General features: G+C 33.1%; 3 protein-coding genes across 4 annotated transcripts in view; 1 reads left to right on the top strand and 2 right to left on the bottom strand.

Moving 5' to 3' along the window:
- LOC105273549 (uncharacterized) overlaps positions 1-11,756 on the bottom strand; it is a 22,051-nt gene extending 10,295 nt beyond the window's left edge. The window contains exon 1 of the mRNA XM_011316080.1: positions 11,018-11,756. Within this exon, the coding sequence (XP_011314382.1) occupies positions 11,018-11,075 (58 nt within the window). The 5' untranslated portion in view covers positions 11,076-11,756. The remainder of the gene's footprint in view (positions 1-11,017) is intronic.
- A 6,137-nt stretch (positions 11,757-17,893) lies between these two features.
- Positions 17,894-19,437, bottom strand: LOC105273697 (zinc finger matrin-type protein 2). Of its 2 annotated transcripts, XR_892937.1 has the most exons (6): positions 19,259-19,435; positions 18,887-19,110; positions 18,621-18,694; positions 18,402-18,547; positions 18,114-18,318; positions 17,894-18,030 (listed from the first exon to the last, which is right to left on the bottom strand). XR_892937.1 is itself a non-coding variant. In XM_011316324.1 (5 exons), exons 1-5 carry the CDS (start codon positions 19,262-19,264, stop codon positions 18,169-18,171), a joined length of 600 nt encoding a protein of 199 aa, XP_011314626.1. In that variant the 5' UTR covers positions 19,265-19,437; the 3' UTR covers positions 17,894-18,168. The 2 variants fall into 2 exon arrangements, 1 of the variants encoding a protein (XP_011314626.1); XM_011316324.1 differs by having other exon boundaries at positions 17,894-18,318; positions 19,259-19,437.
- A 521-nt stretch (positions 19,438-19,958) lies between these two features.
- LOC105273872 (leucine-rich repeat-containing protein C10orf11-like) lies at positions 19,959-21,782 on the top strand. The gene is made up of 4 exons (XM_011316595.1): positions 19,959-20,146; positions 20,215-20,481; positions 20,560-20,820; positions 21,400-21,782. Exons 2-4 carry the CDS (start codon positions 20,270-20,272, stop codon positions 21,635-21,637), a joined length of 711 nt encoding a protein of 236 aa, XP_011314897.1. The 5' UTR covers positions 19,959-20,146; positions 20,215-20,269; the 3' UTR covers positions 21,638-21,782.
- The last annotated feature ends 234 nt before the right edge of the window (positions 21,783-22,016 follow it).

Raw genomic sequence — 22,016 nt, forward strand, 5'->3', positions numbered from 1 at the left:
GGGGGATTGGATTTACAAATTAAAATAGAGAATTTTTTTTCGTTATTCAATCGTGGATTGATGAGTGGGAGGAAAGAAGATTATTTATTGTCGAATGCGTAAATAATTTTCAAATACACATTTACAGTAATATTTTGATGTGAGTAATCTCAATGAATGAGAAAATGACCATTCATTAAAAAAGATCGTAACATTATGAAATTGCATGGGGAAATGAATTTTTTCTTAGGCTTAGGAATCGTATGACGAATTTATGAATTAATATATAATAATTAATATAATTAATGAAGAATTTATGTATTCAATATGTTTGATACTCTTATAGTAAAAATGACGTGTTCAATTTTTTAAACAAATTATCGGTGAACTCCACGTGAGAAAACAACATTTTCGTGGTTTATTATTATTTACCATATTTTGCGTTTTTTCTAATCTTCCAAAAAACATGATCAAACTAGAAAAAACCAATGAAACAATCCAACTGTTCGAGAAAATGTAAATCTAACTTATCGATAATTTTCCCGAAAAGCTAGATAATTATTACTAATTTCATAATAAAAATATTGACTGCCTGATAAAGATCAACTGTCTGAGAAAAATGACCTAAAGTTCGGTAATTTTTTCTCGGATGCCTAGATAACAGGTACCAAGCAGCTGATAAATTTCCGTAAGCCCGAGGGTAATTTCCTTTCACCGCAAAAACACAACGCGATTGCCAAACAAGTAAATATAATTTATAATTTTTACTGGATTTTTCTCGAGACGGGTGTATAAAAATTACATTACAAAAAATCTATATATTTAAATAAAAATATTACAAAAAATGACAAAAAATTTGATTCAAAGAATTTGAAGTAACTTGTAATAATTAAAAGTAACGGTTACGTACATTAATATTTTTTATGAATGCGGTATTATCGCGAAAAAATGTGTACGTGTGCTTGCAAAATACTGTCCACAAACACTTGAATAAAAACAGAACAATAGTCCCTCACTTTTACTCATTACTAAAACCACCAATTCTATTCCGTTATTTCTTTTTATTTCTTTGTAGCAACAAAGAAGAAAAATTCCATTCATTTGCACTGATACTATCGTAGGACTAACAGAGTGATAAATTATTACTTGGCTATGAAATAGTACGTTCTTCTCAGCATCTACCCACAGAATGCCACGACAGCTGTGACCATCGCACATTCAACATACGGTTCTATAAAATTATCGGAGTGACCATCACTCTAACCGAAGATCATTGGATCATTCTGTTCTGTCTCGTGCCAACTTGGAACATTTCACTTCACCTTTTTTTCTCATCCTCATGACAGAGAAATGCACTGGGAAAAACAATTTTCTTTTGCCAATAATATTTAATAACCACAAGAGAATATATTTGGCATTAGTGATTTTATAAGTGCAATTATAAGAAATAAATATAATATAATAAGTAAATTTTAAATTATAATTATAATCAGTCTTATGGGAGTATTGGGAGTATGATCACATGAAATTTATAATTGAACTAGTTTATCACGAATTTCTCTATTCATTTCTTTTTATTTTAATTCATTGATAAATTGAAGCAAACAACCGCAGAAGATGGGGTTTTCAATTTAATTGAATCTTGAATAATTGAATCAATTATTTGAATGCAGCTGTCAGTGGTACTTATTGAGCAAGTAACATCCTCCTACACTGAGAAAAAAATATGAATTTTGCAATATTTTTTGCATAATATTTTCTTCCCGCCAGTAAATCTGGCAATCACTAAATTTAATTTAGTAATTAGAATATTATAATAATTTTTATATTATTATATATTATCTGTTTATATATTAATGTTTATTATATTATTATTATATCTTATGATATCAAAATATTTATAATATTTTCTTTTCAGTCCTTTGTAGGCGGTGAAGGAATAAATAAAAAAATGGAAATCTAAATTCGAAATTATAAAAGAAATAGTTTTGGATTTCACTCATGAATTCATTACAGTAACAAAATTTAAAATTTACAAGTTATCAACTCCTTGAAAAATTCGATTTTCAGAAAAATTCAGATTGTTCTTAGAGTACATTGAAAATAAAATGACATGTTTTGAATTTTCCTACTTACTACCTTCCTGACGTAAAGAAAAACAATTTTCTCATCATCTAGATTTACTGAAAACACTTCTGCATTTTTCTCATTACTGGTGAGTAAAAATGACAGGAGATTGGAGCGTATGTCAATATTGTTAGTAGTTCACCGGTAACTGTAACTTCTCCACGAAATGGGAAGGTTATCACTTAAGGATGTAAATCATTCTTCCAGATGTGCATCATCATCATCATTGAGCGTCGTCGTTTTCATACAAAAGACGTTAGAATCGCGTAAGTATATAACGGCCGAATGTCTAACGGATCTCAGAGTCCGATACATCGTGCATGGAAATATTACGCGAGAAGCAAAAAAAAGTTAGGAAATTATTTCTAACGTTTTTCGCAGTTGATTCATCATCCGAAATGGACATATAGAACTTGATACCTGCAATTGACTGAGTAAATTTCTAATGTTGGCGAATAAATACAAACGATTGCCTCTCCGATTTTACGGGTTTAACGATTTTAATTCTCATTGTTATTAATAATATTCCAACAAATAAAAGTAGAATTTTTTTTAATGTAGTAATGCATGACTATAATTTTTTCAAAATTCGTTTTCATTCACGAATTTTCTGAAAATTTAATTATCAATGGAAACTACTTTTCATTCACGAATTTCCAGTTAATTCTAGTAGTACTAATAGCCCAGTGTAAAATGGAAACTATTGTTCGTTTTCTCAATAAATAGATGACGCCAAACCAAAGATTTTGAAAGAAAGAAAAATGAAAAAAATCGCACCAGTATTTTTTGAGATATCGGAAAACAAAGAATTATTATATAAAAACTAGAATAACTGGAACCAATCATCCAATTTGACTGAATTCAAATCCTCAATTAATAAGATCTTAATTATTTCTTGGATTATAGCGACCAACAGCTATTTCAAAGCAAAAATAAATAAACGAGAAAAAACATTACTCTAAATGAAGTAAAGGAGCTTAGTGTATATAAAAAAAAAGGGCTCGAATATTTTATTTTAGGGGAGTGTGTATTAATCTCCGGAATAGCTCAATGGGTCAAGCTAAAATTCATCTCATGTTGGACAAACGAAAATATAAATCAACAAAATAAATATAAATCTCCGGAACAGCTCAGTGGGTCAAGCTAAAATTCATCTCATGTTGGACAAACGAAAATATAAATCAACAGCAAAAATTTTCGCTGTTGCGTTCCCCGTTCTCGGGTAGTTCCGGCAAGTCACCGTAAATTTATTAAAAATGTATTAAATAAAAACCATATTTTTACGGATTTCCCATGAAAACTGGCAAATAAACAAAATGCCATCGTTTATTTTCTCCAAGACCGGTAGAACTTCTATTGTCCTGTGCCATATCTCCATTACATCTCCATAAAATATTTTTTTCTCCCGATATTTTTCTCCAGACTTACCCCTCTGATAATAGTTCCCGCTTTCCGGACAATATTTCGGCAGAGATCCTTCGTTGTCCCCCTCATCAAGAACAGAATCCCCGGATTGCTCCGAATTTCTTTTCGAACTTTCAAATTCGCTCCGATCTGCATTCACAATCTTCCATTTTGCTCTCTGTTGTACATGAGTATCGATCACTTTTTTTCCTTCTTCATAGTCATTTAAATCATACCAATTTCTCTCAATCGTTCCAGTGTCATTCAAAGAATCAACTGCCGTTGATATCATATCAACTTCGTTATGTATTGCACTTTCTTCAATTTCACTCTGAAGTTTAGCAATCCTATAATAATTCTTATCAACTGTACTACTGACACCTCTCGGTATAGAAATACTGGAAATCAACCAATCATCACGGGATATAATTTCCATTCTCGGACAGGAGTCAATCCCTTCATCTGATTGGGATAACATTTTTAATGAATTTTTCTGGTTTTCTCCAACTGTAAGACTCTTCTCTTATGGTAATCAAATTTGGCTGCTGCAGTTGTATCACTTCTTAAGGAATTGTTCCTCTTATCATAATTATATCGAGAACACTGTAAGTACTTCCACGGATAGATTTAATCCACTGGGGATTGGTCTTATTATTCCGAAGGTTTTTGAATGATGATTACGTATCGACGAGTCTGATTTATTTCAAGTTCCACTCTCCCCAACCACCCAAACTATAATGCCACTCAACTCGATCACCATTTTGGAGGCCACTTGTTGCCCTCAAACTCTAAAATACTGTTATGGAATATGTTCTTGATATGACAGGAAGTCACGTTGTCCAACCGGGAGTCCTAATACGTGAGTTCTAAATTCTATTATCGAGAGACATTCCACAGTCTGAAGATTGATGATAATTGTGGGAATTTTTGTACTGTAGGTTTAAACTAAGAGATTAGTCTTTAAAAGAAGTTATCGATAAAATGGTTTTGGAAACGACTGATCGCCTCTGGTCAATGCGGACCGGAAGTGACAGTGGATCCGGTGGTGGCGATAGTTCAACTGGAACGCGAATTGTAATGCGTGATGCGTAAGTTTTTGTTTGGATCCTAGATTTCTTAAATCAATGGCGAACCTGTGAAACGGTTTGAGTCAAAAAAGTAAATTGTACAGGAAATTAATTTATAAATAAAAATTCATTGTCGCTCCCCTATTTTAGAATTTGTGCAGATTAATTAATGAATTTCGGTTGATATTGGGTCAGTTGTTTATGCTAATAGTTTCAATGAAATTAATTTTTTAAAATAGAAAACAGTGTCTTTCGTAATACTGTGGAGTCACGAGCTGAATAAACATGAACCGTCAATGGACTTTTCCAGGTTGTAAATAATGGAAAAGTTTATCGAAGACTAAGCTCTGACGTGCGAAAATCGAAATCCTATTCTAGAAAGGACAAATATCGAGACTATCGATATCTCGAAACTCTGTCACGCTTATTCCTCATTGGTCCAGTCATCTGACGCGGCTAATTTGAATTTGGAGCTCATTTAAATGAACTATTTTTAATCCTATTCTAGAAATGACTAATATCGAGACTATCGATATATCGAAACTCTATCACGCTTACTCCTCATTGGTCCAGTCGTCTGAGGCGGCTAATTTGAATTTGGAACTCATTTAAATTAACAATTTTTTATTCTTATTCTAGAAAGGACAAACATCGAGACTATCGATATCTCGAAAGTCTGTCACGCTTTTTGTACTTTTAAAATTAATTAATGAAAATTGCCTTCGGTAAGTATGAGTAAGATCTGAGAATCATCATCCTCAGGATTAAAGGTCAGGCTCGTCATCTTTTACATATGGTAATTTTATGCATCAAGCAAACACATCAAGTGAGTCCTTATTATAATCAACACGAACCATTTCTATTATAAAAGATGATCCTCGATGTCTTGAATGCAGAGGCGGCCATTGAGGTCCTTTGTGCCTCATTATAATCAACGGAATTGACTTGTTCATTAGCACGTATGGAACATCTGCAAAGCCTGAGAGTACGCAGATGAAAATTAAAGTTCAAAACTAATAAGAGACTGAAGAAAGCATCAATATTGTATATCTATTTTTCTTTCATAGATCTTTACCGAAATTTATGAAATTACCAATTAAAGAATTGTTTATTAACAATTCCATGGATAGGCCGATGATAGTGGCCGTACGGTTAGAGTGATAGACTAGCCTCGCAAATATGTTTGTGCCTCCTCGCAAATATGTTTGTGCCTTTTTTTTATACACTATAATCATCAAGCATTATAATCATCAATTTTTTTTTTAGTACAAATACTTCTATAGCCATATAAAATGTCATCAACTAATCGACAATAAAATCTCAAATAAATATAGACTACTAATTAAGAATATTAATATTATAAAATATTATATTAAACCAAGAATTCGAGAGCCTCGACAGGCCACATGATTCTGCGATAATTAATTCTAAAAACCACGGTTTTTTTATACTAGTTTTTTAAGGGTGTAAATAATGTACATATGTAATGTTAAATAAAAAAAACTTGGTTAAAAAAAAAGTGATAGACTAGCATGCCAATGATCCGGGTTCGATCTCGGTTACCGGTGGTCAAAATTTATAGCGGTAGCGGAGACTTTCCAGATATAAAGATTAAAATTCTTTCCAAGTTTAATTTTTCTCATTCAAGTAACGATAGTTTATTCCCACAGTCCTTTGAGATTTTCCTTGACTGTAACGAACAAAAATTTCCAGCGCGAATCCTTCATTAGTTTTTATAATACTTGAATATTTGCCAAAATATATCTAGTGATCAGAGAGAAAGGGAAAAAGAAAATATTTAAATATAATTTTCATAAATGATATTGCCCTCTCCAGGGGAGGGGGATGTTCAATATCATTTTATTTATTTTTATTCAATATAATCAACAGGTTGATTATTTACCTCTTCCGTCTCTTGTAAATATTTATTCTGCTAAATGCCTGCTGTCTATCAAGTCTCAGAAATATTTAAAATTGAAATTATTACCAATGTTAATAAACGCGTTTGTTAATTTTACCCTGAAAATCTAATAAGTTCGTTATCACCTACAATCAGAATTGCCGGACAGATTTCGTCATTAACCTCGCACGTTGCAAAGATGAGTTTCTCATTTTACCTTCAAGCTCCCCAAAAATTGGACAGATTAAGTTGCATACAAAGAAATTTAAATGGCAGTTAGTCTGTTAGCAATCTCTATTGCAATAGACCCTGGGACTCAACGAGGGTTAATAGAATGGATCAACCATATTCTTGAGCCAATAATTCGCGAATACTTGAATCCTCGATTTTAATCACTTCTGCCGGACCATCTGTGCATATTGGCACAAGGGAAATCTTTATCTTCACCTTAAACACCAACCGGTTCTGATTTTATGATCATCCAGGGTGAGGAGAAAGTTCCAAACTTTCCCATAAAATTAAAAAAATAAAATTTACGATTCTGGAAATGGTGATGGAATAATAATGAAAGGTCATTAAAGTCCATCACCCACAGTATCCGGATGAATAACAATTATCACAAAAAGAGGGAGTCTTATTGGAGTTTGTGATTCCTTTACAATGATTACTCATATTTATCGTTGGATCTTCAAGTCCGGCATTGTCATTACCATGATACGGAGTACCGTGTGGTGGATGAATGATATATACTGGAGGTTGGATAGGTAATTAGTTACTTCTGCACGGTTTACACCTGACATTGCGCATTTTCTACTGACTCGAAAACAGAATTGCATCTACCACCTGGCGTATAAACATAGGCTTAATCGAAATTAAATGGAATATGAGAGAAGAGATGTTTTATAGCTGCAGGTGGAAATCTCGAGATTTTTCATTGTATGAGATCCAGTATCCTCTTTATCCGACAATTACTCTCAAGTTCTCGTTGCTACAATAATTATACTATTTCTCTTACGGTCATTAGTCATTCAAAATTGTGTATAAAAAAAATTTTGAAAAGTTTCGCAATAATAGGGATGAATGGATTGCGATCGAAATTCGATACAAAATTATGAAACTGTTTGCTGAAATGATACAAAGATGTGTTCTTTTAAGGCCCGGGTGGATTATCTAGTGCCTGGAAAAGATAATTTACTCCAAAATTGGGACTTATCATTACTCTGGTAATTAATCGTTTTTTTGAATAATTGTTAGCTAGCGTTCTAACGGTTGTCAACAACTGAACCGCTAGCTAACAATTATCGGAATAAACGATTAATTGGCGGAGTAATTAGAAGTCCCAATTTTGGAGTAAATTATCTTTTCTGGACAGTCCACTCGGGCCTTAAGGCTCGGGTGGATTATCTAGAAAAGATAATTTACTCCGAAATTTGGATTCCTAATTACTTTGACAATTAATCGTTTTTTTCAATAATTGTTAGCTAGCGTTCTAGCGGTTGTTAACAACTAGACCGCTATGTAACAATTATCGGAAAAAACGATTAATTGACGGAGTAATTAGAAGTCCCAATTTTGGAGTAAATTATCTTTTCCAGACAGCCCATCCGGGCCTTAAATTCTTTTTTTTGTGATCTTTATTTTCACTGCATTTTGAAAATCAAATAGTCACACTACTGTAAAATAAAATAAAATAAATGAAAATAAGTCGTTAATCAATTTTTGCGGAATCCATTGGCATCGAATGGAGATAACACCACTTGGAGTGGATTTAAATAATTTTGTCGTCCTCTGATTTTTATTGGAAATGGAAAAAAAACTAAGAAGTTTGAGCACCTCGTGTATGTGCGTAAATAGTCAGTGCGCGGAGATTGTTCCGCGAATTAAACGAGTAAACGGAGAAACGGGAAAACCTTTTCAAAAATTTGAAATTCCCTGACATGCCTGACATTGATATAAGTAACTCCGCCAAGCCTCAGCCAAAATGATCCACTAGTTGAGATCATCAAATATGTTTCTAAATTGAATGCATCCTCATATTTTAACAAATACCAAAATTTAAAATTTGAATTCTCGCAAACAAGTTAAATTACAATTGAACTCCAAAATTTCAATTAATTATTTCTAACAAATTTATTCAATTCAATAATTGGCTCTCGCACTCACAGATGTGTTTACGACTATTCGCTAATTTCATTTAACAGTTTCAGAACAATTTGTTGAATAATTTAGTTTTCTCAAGGCCCATTTTAACAGGACGTGCTACCAGTGAGAATTCGATCGACGCAAACTATCATCGAAAGTAACTTAGGATGTGCGATGAGCTATTCCACGACGAAGGTCCTGAGAAGGAACGCTATCAAAGGAAATTTAACTAGAAGAGGAAGTTACCGGAATCCCTCATTCACATCTATCTCGGTGGAGATAGGATACGATAAGAAATAAATATGTGGAAGCGCCGCACCTCCAAGAAGTGATATGTGAAACTAGCGAAATTATAGCCCTCAGAATTTCCCCCGATTTACCCAATCCTCACAACTATCCCCGGCTCCTACTTTTGAAAATCAAGACCAAAATCTCTCCAATATGATATTAAATACACCGGCGACTCTTCAAAGTAATGAGGACAGATGGAAAGAGGACAAAAGTTTCGCTGTTTGGGGGAGTAAGAACCGCAGATCTGGTTTTTTACTATCACTTCCTAAAATCTTCTGAAAACTTTTTCAATCTTTCTAAAAAGAACCCTGCATACATACATAAATAAATATATATACCCATACATACATGGATATGAGGAATCCATTTTTCAAGACGTGTTGATTTAGAAGTAAAAAAATTAAGTTGAACGGAATAATTATAATTCTTTCAATTGATTGAGATCAATGGAGACATTAATTATTATTAATTGTCATTAATATTAATTATTATTATTATGTGCGAGCACATATGCTGTCTATTTCGGCAGAGTCGTTTTTATGATAGAAGAATTTAGTAAAGTTAAGGTTAAAGTTAAGTCCTTTAAAGTCTTTTGTTTCTCATTATAAAAGTCTTTAGAACCAGTCCTATAAAGTCCCTCCCTAACAAAAAATAACAGTTATGATTAATATTTAATAATGACTCTCAAAATTTGAATGATAGACATCAATTTATAATGCGGAAATTCGATACCAATATAGATTCAACTTTTTAAGATTCCATTTTTATGATTAATCGATTTTTTGATGATTGATTGATTATGAATCCTAAAAAACAAAACAAAAACATTATTTTTAAGTATTTGTTGTATCTATTCGGTAATTATTTCGAGAAATTTACCAAGCTGACGCTTTCTTCTCTACCCCGTTATTGCAATGTTTTATTTAAAAACATTAACAATACTGTCACCTCAAAAATTAAATTGGTGCTTGTCTTCCTTTTGCCTTTTCATTCTAGAATAATCAACGGAATGCGAAAGCTATGAATGAATTAACACTTGCGTTCATTGTAATATTAATTCTGGACTCTAAAACGTCAGTCTTCATTCATTGACCACAATATTATTAGAATTTTGAAACCTATCGATGGCATATTGATTTCTTTAATTCTCTGTCATGTCATTATCTTTCCCAATATTTTCTGGTAGGCGGAAAAAATAGACAACGAAAAAAATAATTAAATTAAAAAATAATTAAATTGAGCGAGTTTTAACACGTTTTGAATGTGTGGGATATTTTTTCCCTGGGATATTTTTTCCGGGATTCATATTTTCTCTGACACAGTCCGCATTTCCGTAATCGTAAAACGTCAATCTTCATTCATTGACCACAATATTATTAGAATTTTGAAACCTATCAATGGCATATTGATTTCTTTAATTCTCTGTCATGTCATTATCTTTCCCAATATTTTCTCTGACACAGTCCGCATTTCCGTAATCGGCGTCCGAGATTCTCTATTTAACGGTAAATGTAGCACCAAAGATTCATGTCCCTCTTCCTACCTCCACATGCATATGAATGAGCAATTTGCATATTCATGAAAAAAAATCAAGAAAACATTTCTCCAAGCCTAATTTTTATTCATTAATTACAGCCTTATCGGAATCGTTCTCTCCATATTAATTTCACAACTCCGAATTTTCAGTTTTATAATCTGAATTTTTATGAAATTCCTTTTCATGAAATTTTATGAAAGACCGAAAATGAAAAATCCGCTGAAACTGCATACTTAAGAATCAAGTTCAACCATCAATTTTCACTTCCGTAAAAAACGGAGAAGGTGAAAGGAAAACATTGAATATGTAACTCAAGCATGCATATACATCTCATCAATATTTAAGACATAATATGAAGAGAGAAAGACTGAAACCAAAGAATATTATTGAAAAGAAAAGAAAATTGAGGTATAAATGAATTATATTCGCGGAAGCAAACAATAAGAGGCAAAACATTCTTTCCTTTCCATTTTTATCGAACAATATAAAACTAAATTGACTGTTTTATGTCCAGTAATTTATTCTGGCAATTTCCTTAATTTTAGCATATCCGTTTAATGATCCACTTACTCGATTTCGTTGGGTTGGATTCTTCAATAGGTTGAAGCGACGAGGAGGCTCTCGGCATTTTAGATGAAGTGTTCTCCAAAAAATATCTTGCAAGATGATTAAAATCCGAGAGATACTCAAAACATCAATGCGTGACAAAACTCGTCCCTCAATGACTTCACTGACGTATTCACTTTTGCTTCCTGTTTCCTACAACTTCACTCAGTTCACTCTCACTCACATTTTCGTGTAACTTTTCCCATCAGTATTACAATCGAGACGAACTAAAAGTTCGATCTGTGCCACGAAAAGTAAATAAATTGCCTCACCAAAAAAACCACTGACATTTTATACCAAGAATCATCTCAAAAAGTCTTCGTGCGTTGGTATTGAAGACGAAAAAAACATCTTTGCAATTTTCTGGAGAGTTAAACCATAAACGTTTTATTCTCTTTATTATAATGAAAAAATTAATAAATCATTGGGGAATAAACGTTTAGCGGAGATATTACTTTCTTCTGAATCTCCATCACTTTCACTTACTCACTCGTATTTTTCTCATTGCACTAATTCGAATAAGTTCATTTTATGTGGATACCAACAATAATGAATATAATACGTATAACAAATATACGTTAAATAACAATGATTTGTTGAAACGTATGATATGTTACGTCGTGTCCATTTATGTCTATTTAATTGATATTAATCGGAGATGCGACAGCGGATTTACCTTGTCAGGTACCTCATCTCGGTTTTACTTGCCGCGGTGGATAGCACACTCCCGCAAGATCTTTTCAAGACTAGGTACCAGAGAAAAAGTGATGGAGGTCTAACATGGTGGGGATGATACGCACGGAAAGATATAACACATACGCATTTATGGATGGCATTCTGGAGGCTCCAGTCTTGGTATTTTCTAGGCATGGACCAGCCATTCAATTTGTAATTCTCTATATCCGAAGTATTTACTTTAATCGAATGATAGTCTAAACTCTAGATCAATTATAAGAACTACAGACTAGCTGATGAATTAAATATACCAAAGTACGGACTGCTCTTTGTTTTTTTTCTTTGTTAATTGTTGTTTACACGAGTCGAGTCACGATATATTTATTGTTTTATTATAAGACAACGTTACTACCATTATATTATTATTAATTCATTATTGTTACGTATCCCTCTTTGAATTATAATCCCCGTTACGAGTGATCTGAAGGAAGCCCTTGGTTATGATTGTCTTCTGTCCTGGATCAATTATTATTATAAAAAAGTGATTCTTCTCAAGACTCACTCAAGACATTTCTTCTTGTATTTAAACAATTAATGAGACAACGTTACTACTATTATAATATAGTAGTCTCTTTTACATTAGACCTCTGTAAATAAATTAACAAGAACTGTCCACTATTCCCGAGATCATTAGATCAATTTTATGAAATTAATCGTGCATTTAAAAAAATATATTAATGCAAACAATTCCAAATATTTGGGCGATAAAACTGAGTAATGGAAATTACGATATTTGTTAATACTCTGTAAGTCGAAAAATCATTTAGAAATGGTGGTAAGCAACTGTTTGTAGGTTGGCACATCGTTCTAATATCGAAATCCAATGAAAAAACAATTGTTTATTTAGAAGCGATCACGTGACCCCCAGGTGATCCAACTGACACTGAAAAAATGGTGTTCATTTTGTTAATGTAAATAAAATATATATCGAGAGAATATCGAAGAAGTTGATTGATCCTGTTGGGAGTAATGAGAATTATTTCTGTGAGATTTTGACAGTTGAGACACCGGTGGACATATCTCCGAGAGAGATCACTGTCAACGAACATCAAACAACTAACGAATGAAAACGTTTTACGATCGTCTGTTGTTTATCACCAGCTGTAAGTAATTTCCATCGATTAATTGAACCTGATAATATATTTATCCATGCTTCTGTTGAATTAGTTTGCCGATAAATTATGGAAATGCATGAAGAATCGGTAGTTGAATTAAAGTTCGAGCCAAAAGCCCACGTCAAGTGTAAAAAAAAGTGTTTTGACATTGTTGACAAGTGCTGTATGAAAATTATGAAGAAATTTGAGTTTAGTAACAATTGGAATAAGATTATTGAGAGAGAGATTTGTTTGGCGAAAATTAGGTATCCGTTTTTAAGTGATAAACAGATCAAGGGAAAGGCTCTTCAGAAATTGGGGATTCCAAATTTGATGGGAGATATTATAAGGTGAACGATGTACTGAATTCTCCATATAATTTTGCTTAAAAAAAATCTGCACTTACATGTGGCTTGATCTATAAAATTCAAAAACATTTGCTCGGATGCACAGATTTTTTTTTTTAATGCAGAACGACACGAAATCAACTGAATATATATGAATTTCAAGTAATTATTCATGTGAAAGAACTGATTTTCTGTAACAAAGAAAATCACGATATATTCCTTCTCTCCAGTATTGAATTCTTAAATCAATTGTCAGATGAACAAAAATATGAAACATTTATGCTATTTCATGGTCACATGTCAAACAAAACCTCAACGGGAACACTAAAACGTGTAACAAATGATTAACTTAATTTTGTTATTATATCTCTTAGATTTGGTGCTCACAAGGTCACGGGGAATCTGGGGAAAGGATTGAATCTATTGACAGTGAAAACAGTGAAGAAAGAGTCGAGAGATCCTCCAGCTTTCAAATATATTAAAAAAACACACGTAGAAACAATCAAAAAAGGTATTAATTGTTTTTGAGATTTGCATTCAGAAAAAAAATCATTTTAGTTCTATAAACACAAATTTATGTTTAATTCCGTTGATATCTCGGGACTTACAAGATATTAAAAAACTGTACAAGATTATTTTTATTCGGTTGTTATACTGAAGGTCCAAATTTTCCATAATCCAGAAGATATTTAAGAAAATCATTTAGAAGTCGTTGAGGAAAAATTTAGATGGTGTTTAATTGATGTTGGAACTTTTTTTGGTCGTTACCCCCTCGTGTATTTGAAATTCATTTTTTTATGAAGCATGCTATGAAATTGTTAAGGCATTTGAGATTTCAACATTTTGCACTCCAAATATTTTTTTGAATATTTATACATTAGGAATAAGTTTTTCAATTCAGGTTAGTCTGAGCTATTGCACAGAGAAAAACTCAACTGTTCAAGAGATAAAAATAGTTCCGTTTCATTATCAGTGTAATAAGGCTGTAGCCTTCGAGGGAAAGCAAACTGTTCATTGTACAATTCGTTTCCGGTTTAAGAGAATTGCCTAAATAGAGATTATCAAGATTTTGGTAGGTTTTTAAATTAATTGAAGAAAATTTTCAGAAACCATTTCAGTTTTTGCAGTTTACCCTTTGGTAGATTAGAAATATTTATAGAAAATTCTTGAATATTATAAACCGACTCGAAGACATTTAGGACTTTCTAGACTCTTGCATGATATTCCAGAAATATGGATATGTCACATTTAATAGAAAAGGTTGGGAGAAAGTGGAACATTTGCCATTGACTCGATTTCCAAAATGAATTTATAAATATTATTATATTAGTAATCACGAGATTATTTGATTACAAGGCATTACTCTGATTTTTTTTCTGATTGACTTTAAATAGAAAACGGGAAATGTATCGATATCTATGGATAAAATCGATTTTACTACGAAATATCGAAAGATATTTTTCTACTATCGAGAACGTTAGTTGAAACATCAATTTCATCAATTATTGACCATTCCATTGCGCCTCTATTAATTTGTTTCTTTTTTTTAAATAGAAATGAAGCCAGAAGGATCTGCAGTCTCACACAGTCAGAATTCTTCAAAAAGGCAGAACTCTTTTGCACCCCGAGTCGAAAAGTCCCTGTACGAGCTTAGCAAGGCTAACTCCAAGGAATCAAATGCATCAGACACCTTACAGAGTGTCCCAGATAAAATTCTTGAGTTCACTCCTAAGTTTTTTCGAAAGAGACCGTTACAATCAAATGAATCTGATAGTGAGAATGATGTACCCAGCAAAGCTCGCAAGATGGCTTGGGCTGACTTAGATGAGGACAACAGTAGTTGCAAGAGCTATTTTACTCCTTCTTCGAGAAACAGTTCGATTAATGATAATGAAGATATAGATGGAAAAGAAAAGTCTGATGTCAGTGCCGGATGGAGACTGAACAGGATCGCAAGTCAAAGTGATAAAGACAGCGACAAAAAAAGTGATTTCCTGGCCCCCCACAATTTTTCTTTCAGTCAAAGCTCAGGGTCATCTGAAAACAGAATGAAACAAGGGTTAGTGAGTCCTGCTATTTTTTCCCAGACCCAAAGCGAAGAATTTGATGAAATAAAAATTTTGCACAAGACTTTGTCATGGACTTCGAATGAAAAGAATTTACGCAAATCAATGCTCACAGTTGAAAGAAATTCTCAGGATCTGCGGCAAGATGATCACGACGTAAGCAGTTGGAATCGTGGAAATGTCCTGAAGACATCGCCCATTGAAAGTCCTCAGATTATTCAGGACGAACTTAATACCTCGTACTATCAAGGCCAATCTGACGGTTCAATGAATCACCAGAGAATCCTCTCTCAGAAAGACTTTCTTATCAATCCCTTTGGAAAGGAAAATCGAAGGAGTCCTTTCTGTTACAACCACACAACTCCCCCAGTTTTTCAATCGCAGTTTCAATTCACTGGAAATTTCAAAAATAATTGGAGAACTCTGGCACATAATCGTCCAATCTTGGAAGAGTTTCATCAGACACCTAATGTCCCGGCGTTTAATTATCTCAGAAGCGCAAGTCCTTTTTTTCCCGGTGCGATCAAAAACCGCGGTTCCACTGGAATTTATGAATCTGCATATGTGATAAATAGTTCTGTTCGTACGCAAAATACAGATCCAGGATTGCAAGTCTTAAAGATGTTGAAGACAAACCTGTTGGCTGATCAAGTTCGACTCGTTCATGATTTTAGGTCAATATCACCACCTGAGGAAATTAATTCACAAAATGTTGATAGCACATCGCCTCAACCAATAGTCTCACAGGAATATGATGAAAAAATTTCAGAACCTGAATTCATTTTCATAAGTGATAATGAAAAAGAGCAAATTCTTCCAGATATGGAAGATACTCTCTCATCTGGGGAAAACCTTGCAATTGAAAAAAATGGGTCACTGGACAATGAAACAGCCTCAGACTCTCAAGTCATTCTTATTAGCAATGATGAAGAAGTGCAGTTTGTATCTCAACAAATTATTTCGCAAAATGTAAGAGAAATCTTCACGTTTGAAGAAAATATTTCAAGTGCTGAAAATTCTTTACTGAGAGAAGAAGTAAACGTAAAACAACAGAGCTTTTCGTTTCCAAAATCAGAATCGTCAATTGAAACAATCAATAGCCTAACGTTACCTTCAGCATCATCTACTCACGAATTCACCGGTGAAGAATATGAAGGCTCATCATTAGAAATCGATTCTTTAAGCACAAGGAACTTCAAATGTCACGAGAACTCACGTTGTCCAGAAAACATGTCATATAAAAAAGTAAATTCTCGAAAGTCGAACGCATCTCTTAATTACCGAGTTATGTCTTCAGATGTTGACACGATTTCATCGCCGATACCAGGAAGAAAGATATCAAATCCAGAAGATGTTCAGTCTCTTGAAGACGTCAATTTTTACGATGAACCAGCTTGTCAAGTTTCGCAGCCAATCTCTTCAACGGTAGACGAATATTTTTCCGCGGAAAATTGCACCGACACCACAGAAAATCTACGATGCACCTATTCAGAAATCGCTACTCAGTCAACATCGTATGCAACATCAACAGATAATTCCAATCCCTGGTTGAGCGTAACAAGTAAAGATTTCAGTCAAGGAGATTGTTTCGATAATGCAAGTGCTCGCTCTCAGGATTCAGGCCAAGCATCGAAAGATTCACTCATTTCGTTACGCTCTTTCATCTCAACAATCTCAAAAGAAGAGACCGATGATGATGAGGAGGAGACCAGCCATGATCGCTTCTTATCAATACGTCAGATGTTAAAAATGAAGGCATCAGCAATTCAGAAAGAGATTAAGAGAATTATTCTATGGCTAGAAAACGAGATTTAAAAAAAAGTTATGGCATATCTACTGTTATTTTATTATAAAACACTCATTAAATTTGATGAATAAAGTCAAACTTCAGTATTCTGTAATGTTATCATCAAAATTAAATGTTGATCATATATTAATTTTAATATAACGAAATTGAATTTATAATAATTTTTATATATTCGACTTTTGTATACAAAGTTCTTGTTTTCAACGATTCCTCTCTATTTATTATTTATATTTCTAATTATTTATATCTAATTACGTACTTCTGTTTACTTTTCTCATTTCTGTCATTGTATTATTAAGAATGAAAAAGGACGATAATACCTACATCCGAGGTACAGTTCGAAATCATTCATCCATTCTGTAGAATAGAAATAGGTGCTTAACGAATTCTTTCGACGCTAAAAACGAAAATGTCTCCTTTCGAACAACAATCTCAATAAACTAACATTCATATTCTTCTAGTTGAAGATTTTTTACTAGTTGCAAAACGTTAAACCCAGGATTCCTCATCATGATATTGAAGAACAGTGAAAATTTTTATAACTGAACAGATTGAAGACTCTATTTAAAATCTAAACGAATGGTTGTTATTTTTCCCATTATTCTGAAATGGATCCCATAAACAATGTCCAGATTTTTTAAATTTATTTATTATTTCAAAATTGTTTTTATTTTTTTATTATTTAAAAAAGACAAAATCCCGACCAATTTTTCATTTGTTTAATAATTAATTCTTAGACCAGATTGTTATTATGCAATTAATTATTTATCTTCAATTGAACCACTCGCATAAAATTGATATTAATATCATTATATTAATATCCTCAGAAAAAAACGTAATAATATCACTGCATAATCATACTTTTCAACAAGTACTTTCAGAGGAGAGAATGACGTAGAAGACTCTATTGAGTGCAGATGAAACTGTTCTGTAAAAAGATTCCATTAATATATAAAAAATCTAGTATCGCAATTCACCATTTTATCCTTCTATTTTATTACTTAAATTTACCATTCGTCGAACTTCAATGGTAATTTCAGTGCGTGCGAAATGCAATTAAAAACGACTATTTTCGATTTTTGGACGCAAAACCTGAAAAGCCCATGATTGCGGCCATTTCATCAACAGCCCCAGATTCTTCTTCCTCATTAGCTTCTTCTATTTTCCTTTTTCTGTCCTTCTTACGCTCCTTCCTATATTCTTTTATTTTTTCTTCCTAGAAAGATAAAAAGAGGTATTAATTCACGAACATATCGAGCTGTAAAAGCATAACCAAAATTATGGCTTTTTGGTATTTACCTCTTCTTTGAGTTCTTTGACTCGCTGCTCCAAATCATAATCCTTCTTCTTCTCCTCCATTTTCTTCTTATTAGCAGCAAATCTGGCTTTCACTTGGTCCAATGTCGATCTTTCGATCTTCATCGACATTCCCAAGTTTCGTTGATCTGCAATAAATATAATAAGATCAATTAAATGAACTACAGGTCTTTAAAGACTTTTAAAATCTTCGATACTCACGTTTAGTTCCATTTATGTGGTCGAGAAAATTTATGGAGTCTTTAACAACACAATCGCAAACATTGCAATAGTATCTGCAAGGAAAGAATGCAAACAACGAGATTAATTAAATATCTTCATTTTGCAGATGAATAGATTGGCGAAATTAGCTCCGATCCTTAAAAATTCAATAATAAATAATAAATTGTGCCTTTCCATCAGAAGAAGTGGAAAGACTGAGTGGATCATTCCTGAACAGGATTAAAATCTAGGCACATATTTCGTACCCTCCAGTCTGTGAGGATGGTGTGGCTTTGTTGATGACAACACTCTTTCCAAGTTTCGATTCTAAGTCGACTTTGTAATCTCTTTGCTTGAGAAGCTCTCTCTTCACTGTCGGAGCTTTCGGTATCCCCAACTCTTCCTCAGCAATCTCCTCTTGAAGCCTCTGGAGAGCAATCCTCTCATATTCCTCCCTATTCCACTTCCTCCTGTGGTCATCTGGTCGTTGCTGCAAAAACAAATCACGTCAAAATATTTTAAACATTATTTTTAATCAACAATAACACTAAATCCACAGATAACCTCGAAACGAAATGTTTAATGAAGATTTTCAATGTCATGAAATGATGAGAAATAATTATTTTACATCTACTTACAGTCATGATAATGTGTTACGAAGAGTTGGTTGATATTTATTGGACGTTTTCACTTCGAAATGTTCAGTAGATGACTATATCTTCAAAGTCATTTATGTTTTGTCTGATGCATATTGTTGTTTTCTCCAGAGTTATGCGAATCCTCCAGCAGATGTCACTTTTTTTTCAACATGGCAGCCAGATTTGACAGGCGGTTATTTTTAATATCTCTTTCATTGCAGGTACGATCAATCAATTCAAGATGATTACGCGATTTATTGGTCATTTCGCCAACAATGTGGTTGATAGCTCACTGAGACTTTGCTATGACGTACTCAATCAAAAAAATTATTATAAATTAACTCATGAAATTTATGAATAATCGCAAACTCTCGTAATTACAAATGCTAAATATTGTATTGAATAAATTTAATTTAATTAAATTGTAACTTTACTTGTTTGTAAGAATTCGAATTGGAAATTAGTATTCGTTAAAATATGTCGGAGGATGCATTCAAATTAGAAATATTAATAAATTATAATAAATTTAAATAATTATTTTTTCTATTTCAATTTTAAAATTCTAAAAAGTTCAGAATTGATACGAATCTTTCAAAAATTGTTCTCCTAAGAGCGGACGCATTCCGCGCTTTGATATCGTCTCCTAGTTTAAAAAAAAAGCCGCCATCTGGCAACCCTGACAGCGCAGTGACAATCGTGACAGGGCGCACCCGTTGCTGCGCACCTCTCCTAGCCGTGCGCCTAAAAATTAATATTACTCAGTTCTTCGCAGTTGAATTCTATACATATGTTTTTTTAATGATATATTTAATGGTACTTTCCCGTGCCATTGGTACATCACTACACGCTCTGTGCACTCGATCAAGATCACGGAGAAATATGCAAGCAGTAAGTTAATGACGTGAGACAAGGTGGCGAATGACAGTTGAAAAAATGATTGCTTTCGATATATTCAGAGTGTACGATGGGAATGGGCTTGATAATCCGGATAAAAAATTGGACGAAATAGCCATGACTTCTCTTGGCAAAGCAGTATTCGCTGACATCAATGAGAGACACTCCAGCACATCCTCAGAAAATGACAGTGAGCTAATCTCAGGCGACTTTGACGAGTCATCGTTATCCCTCGCATTCGAAAATCTATTCTTTATGCCTTACGATATCATCGAAAGATTCAATTCTTCTGTTTCGACACTCGACATCAGTCACAATAAATTCAGCAGGTTTGCAATAATTCCTTTATTGTTGTAATTTAATAATACACGAATTTTTCTCACACTGTTATTTTTCATTGGTTTTAGGAATTTGCAGTTTTTAACTGAATTTGAAAACCTGTCTTCGTTGAATCTAGATAACAATAGGATTGATGCTTATACGATTTTTCCATACTTGCCGAAACTAGAACTCTTGTGGTTGAATCATAACCATATCAACCAATTATTTCCTTTTTTGAGGAATTTGAGTGAGAGCCTGCCTAATCTTCGTTATCTTTGTTTAATGGGCAATACGTCGGCACCCAGTTATCTTAATGGAGGAACATTTTATGATTACCTACAATACAGGTATTGATTCATTTTTTATGCTCTGTATTTCATTTATTATCATTATTCGAATGTTCGACAATGTTTTTTATACTTTTTTCTATATGCTTGTGATTGATTTAGAATTAATTTCAATCTTAAGCTTTACGTGGTTGAGATCCAAGTTGAGTGTAGACCAGTCAGCGTTAATCAACTGAAAAATTAAGATATAGAATTAAAAATTAGATAATTCTTTTTATCAAATTAAGGTATTAGTCAACTTTTATAGTCCATCCATCCATCAATCTTATCAGTAATATCTAGGAAATGTTTAAATATGATTGGATTTCAATTGAATGCTTATCATCCTCTTAACAATGAATGATTTTTCCATTTTCAAAAGCGCATCCACTGGGAAATTCACATTTTTCCCTGAGCAAATCAATTTCGAGTCATTTCAAAAGATGTTTTTTGTAATGTTAATAACTTAAAACTTTAAAAAAGCGTTTTAAATCTGTCATATTTATCAATAGATGTTTTTTGTTTCATCCTCCAACGAATTTCCACCTTCGAGAAAATTTAATCGTTAATTGTCTCTGATTAATTTTTTGTATGTTTTAGATTATTTGTGATATCGTGGTTTCCAAGATTAGAACACCTGGATGATCGTACTGTGACTCCGGAACAACGAAGAGAAGCTAAAAGACTGTTTAAGCGACCATTATTCGAGAATCTAACAGAAAATACTCCGTTTCATGAATGTATTACACAAATACAGAACACAGTAGTGAGTATGTTTACAAAAACCTCGCTTCACGATAGAAAGGGAACGCAGAAAGTGTCGAACTTGGTCGTTTGACCCAGTATTACACAAAAGCTCAATCAATCGTTTGGATGCTATTTTATTAAGGATTAATGGATTTTTATAATGCATATTAACTCGACTATTATAATTTCCTATTCAATGATAAAAAATTAATATATGTTTATCATAACTATTAGTATTCGTGACTTATATACAGTAAAATCTCTTTATAGTTACACCACTCCTCAATTCCTTTTTTCGCGCCTCTTTCGGCTGGCCCGCTCTACTACTTCCGGGCTCCAAGATGTAAACAATCCATTGGTTCATTCGGTGAGGAGTTGAATTCTGGGAAAAATATAGCCGACATTGTATATTTCGTAACAAGTGCGGAAAAATGATTTTTGGTGTGTGGGAGGTATAATTCAAACGCCAA

The sequence above is a fragment of the Fopius arisanus genome, unplaced genomic scaffold (genome assembly GCF_000806365.1).
Source record: "Fopius arisanus strain USDA-PBARC FA_bdor unplaced genomic scaffold, ASM80636v1 scaffold00001, whole genome shotgun sequence".
NCBI lineage: Eukaryota > Metazoa > Arthropoda > Insecta > Hymenoptera > Braconidae > Fopius > Fopius arisanus.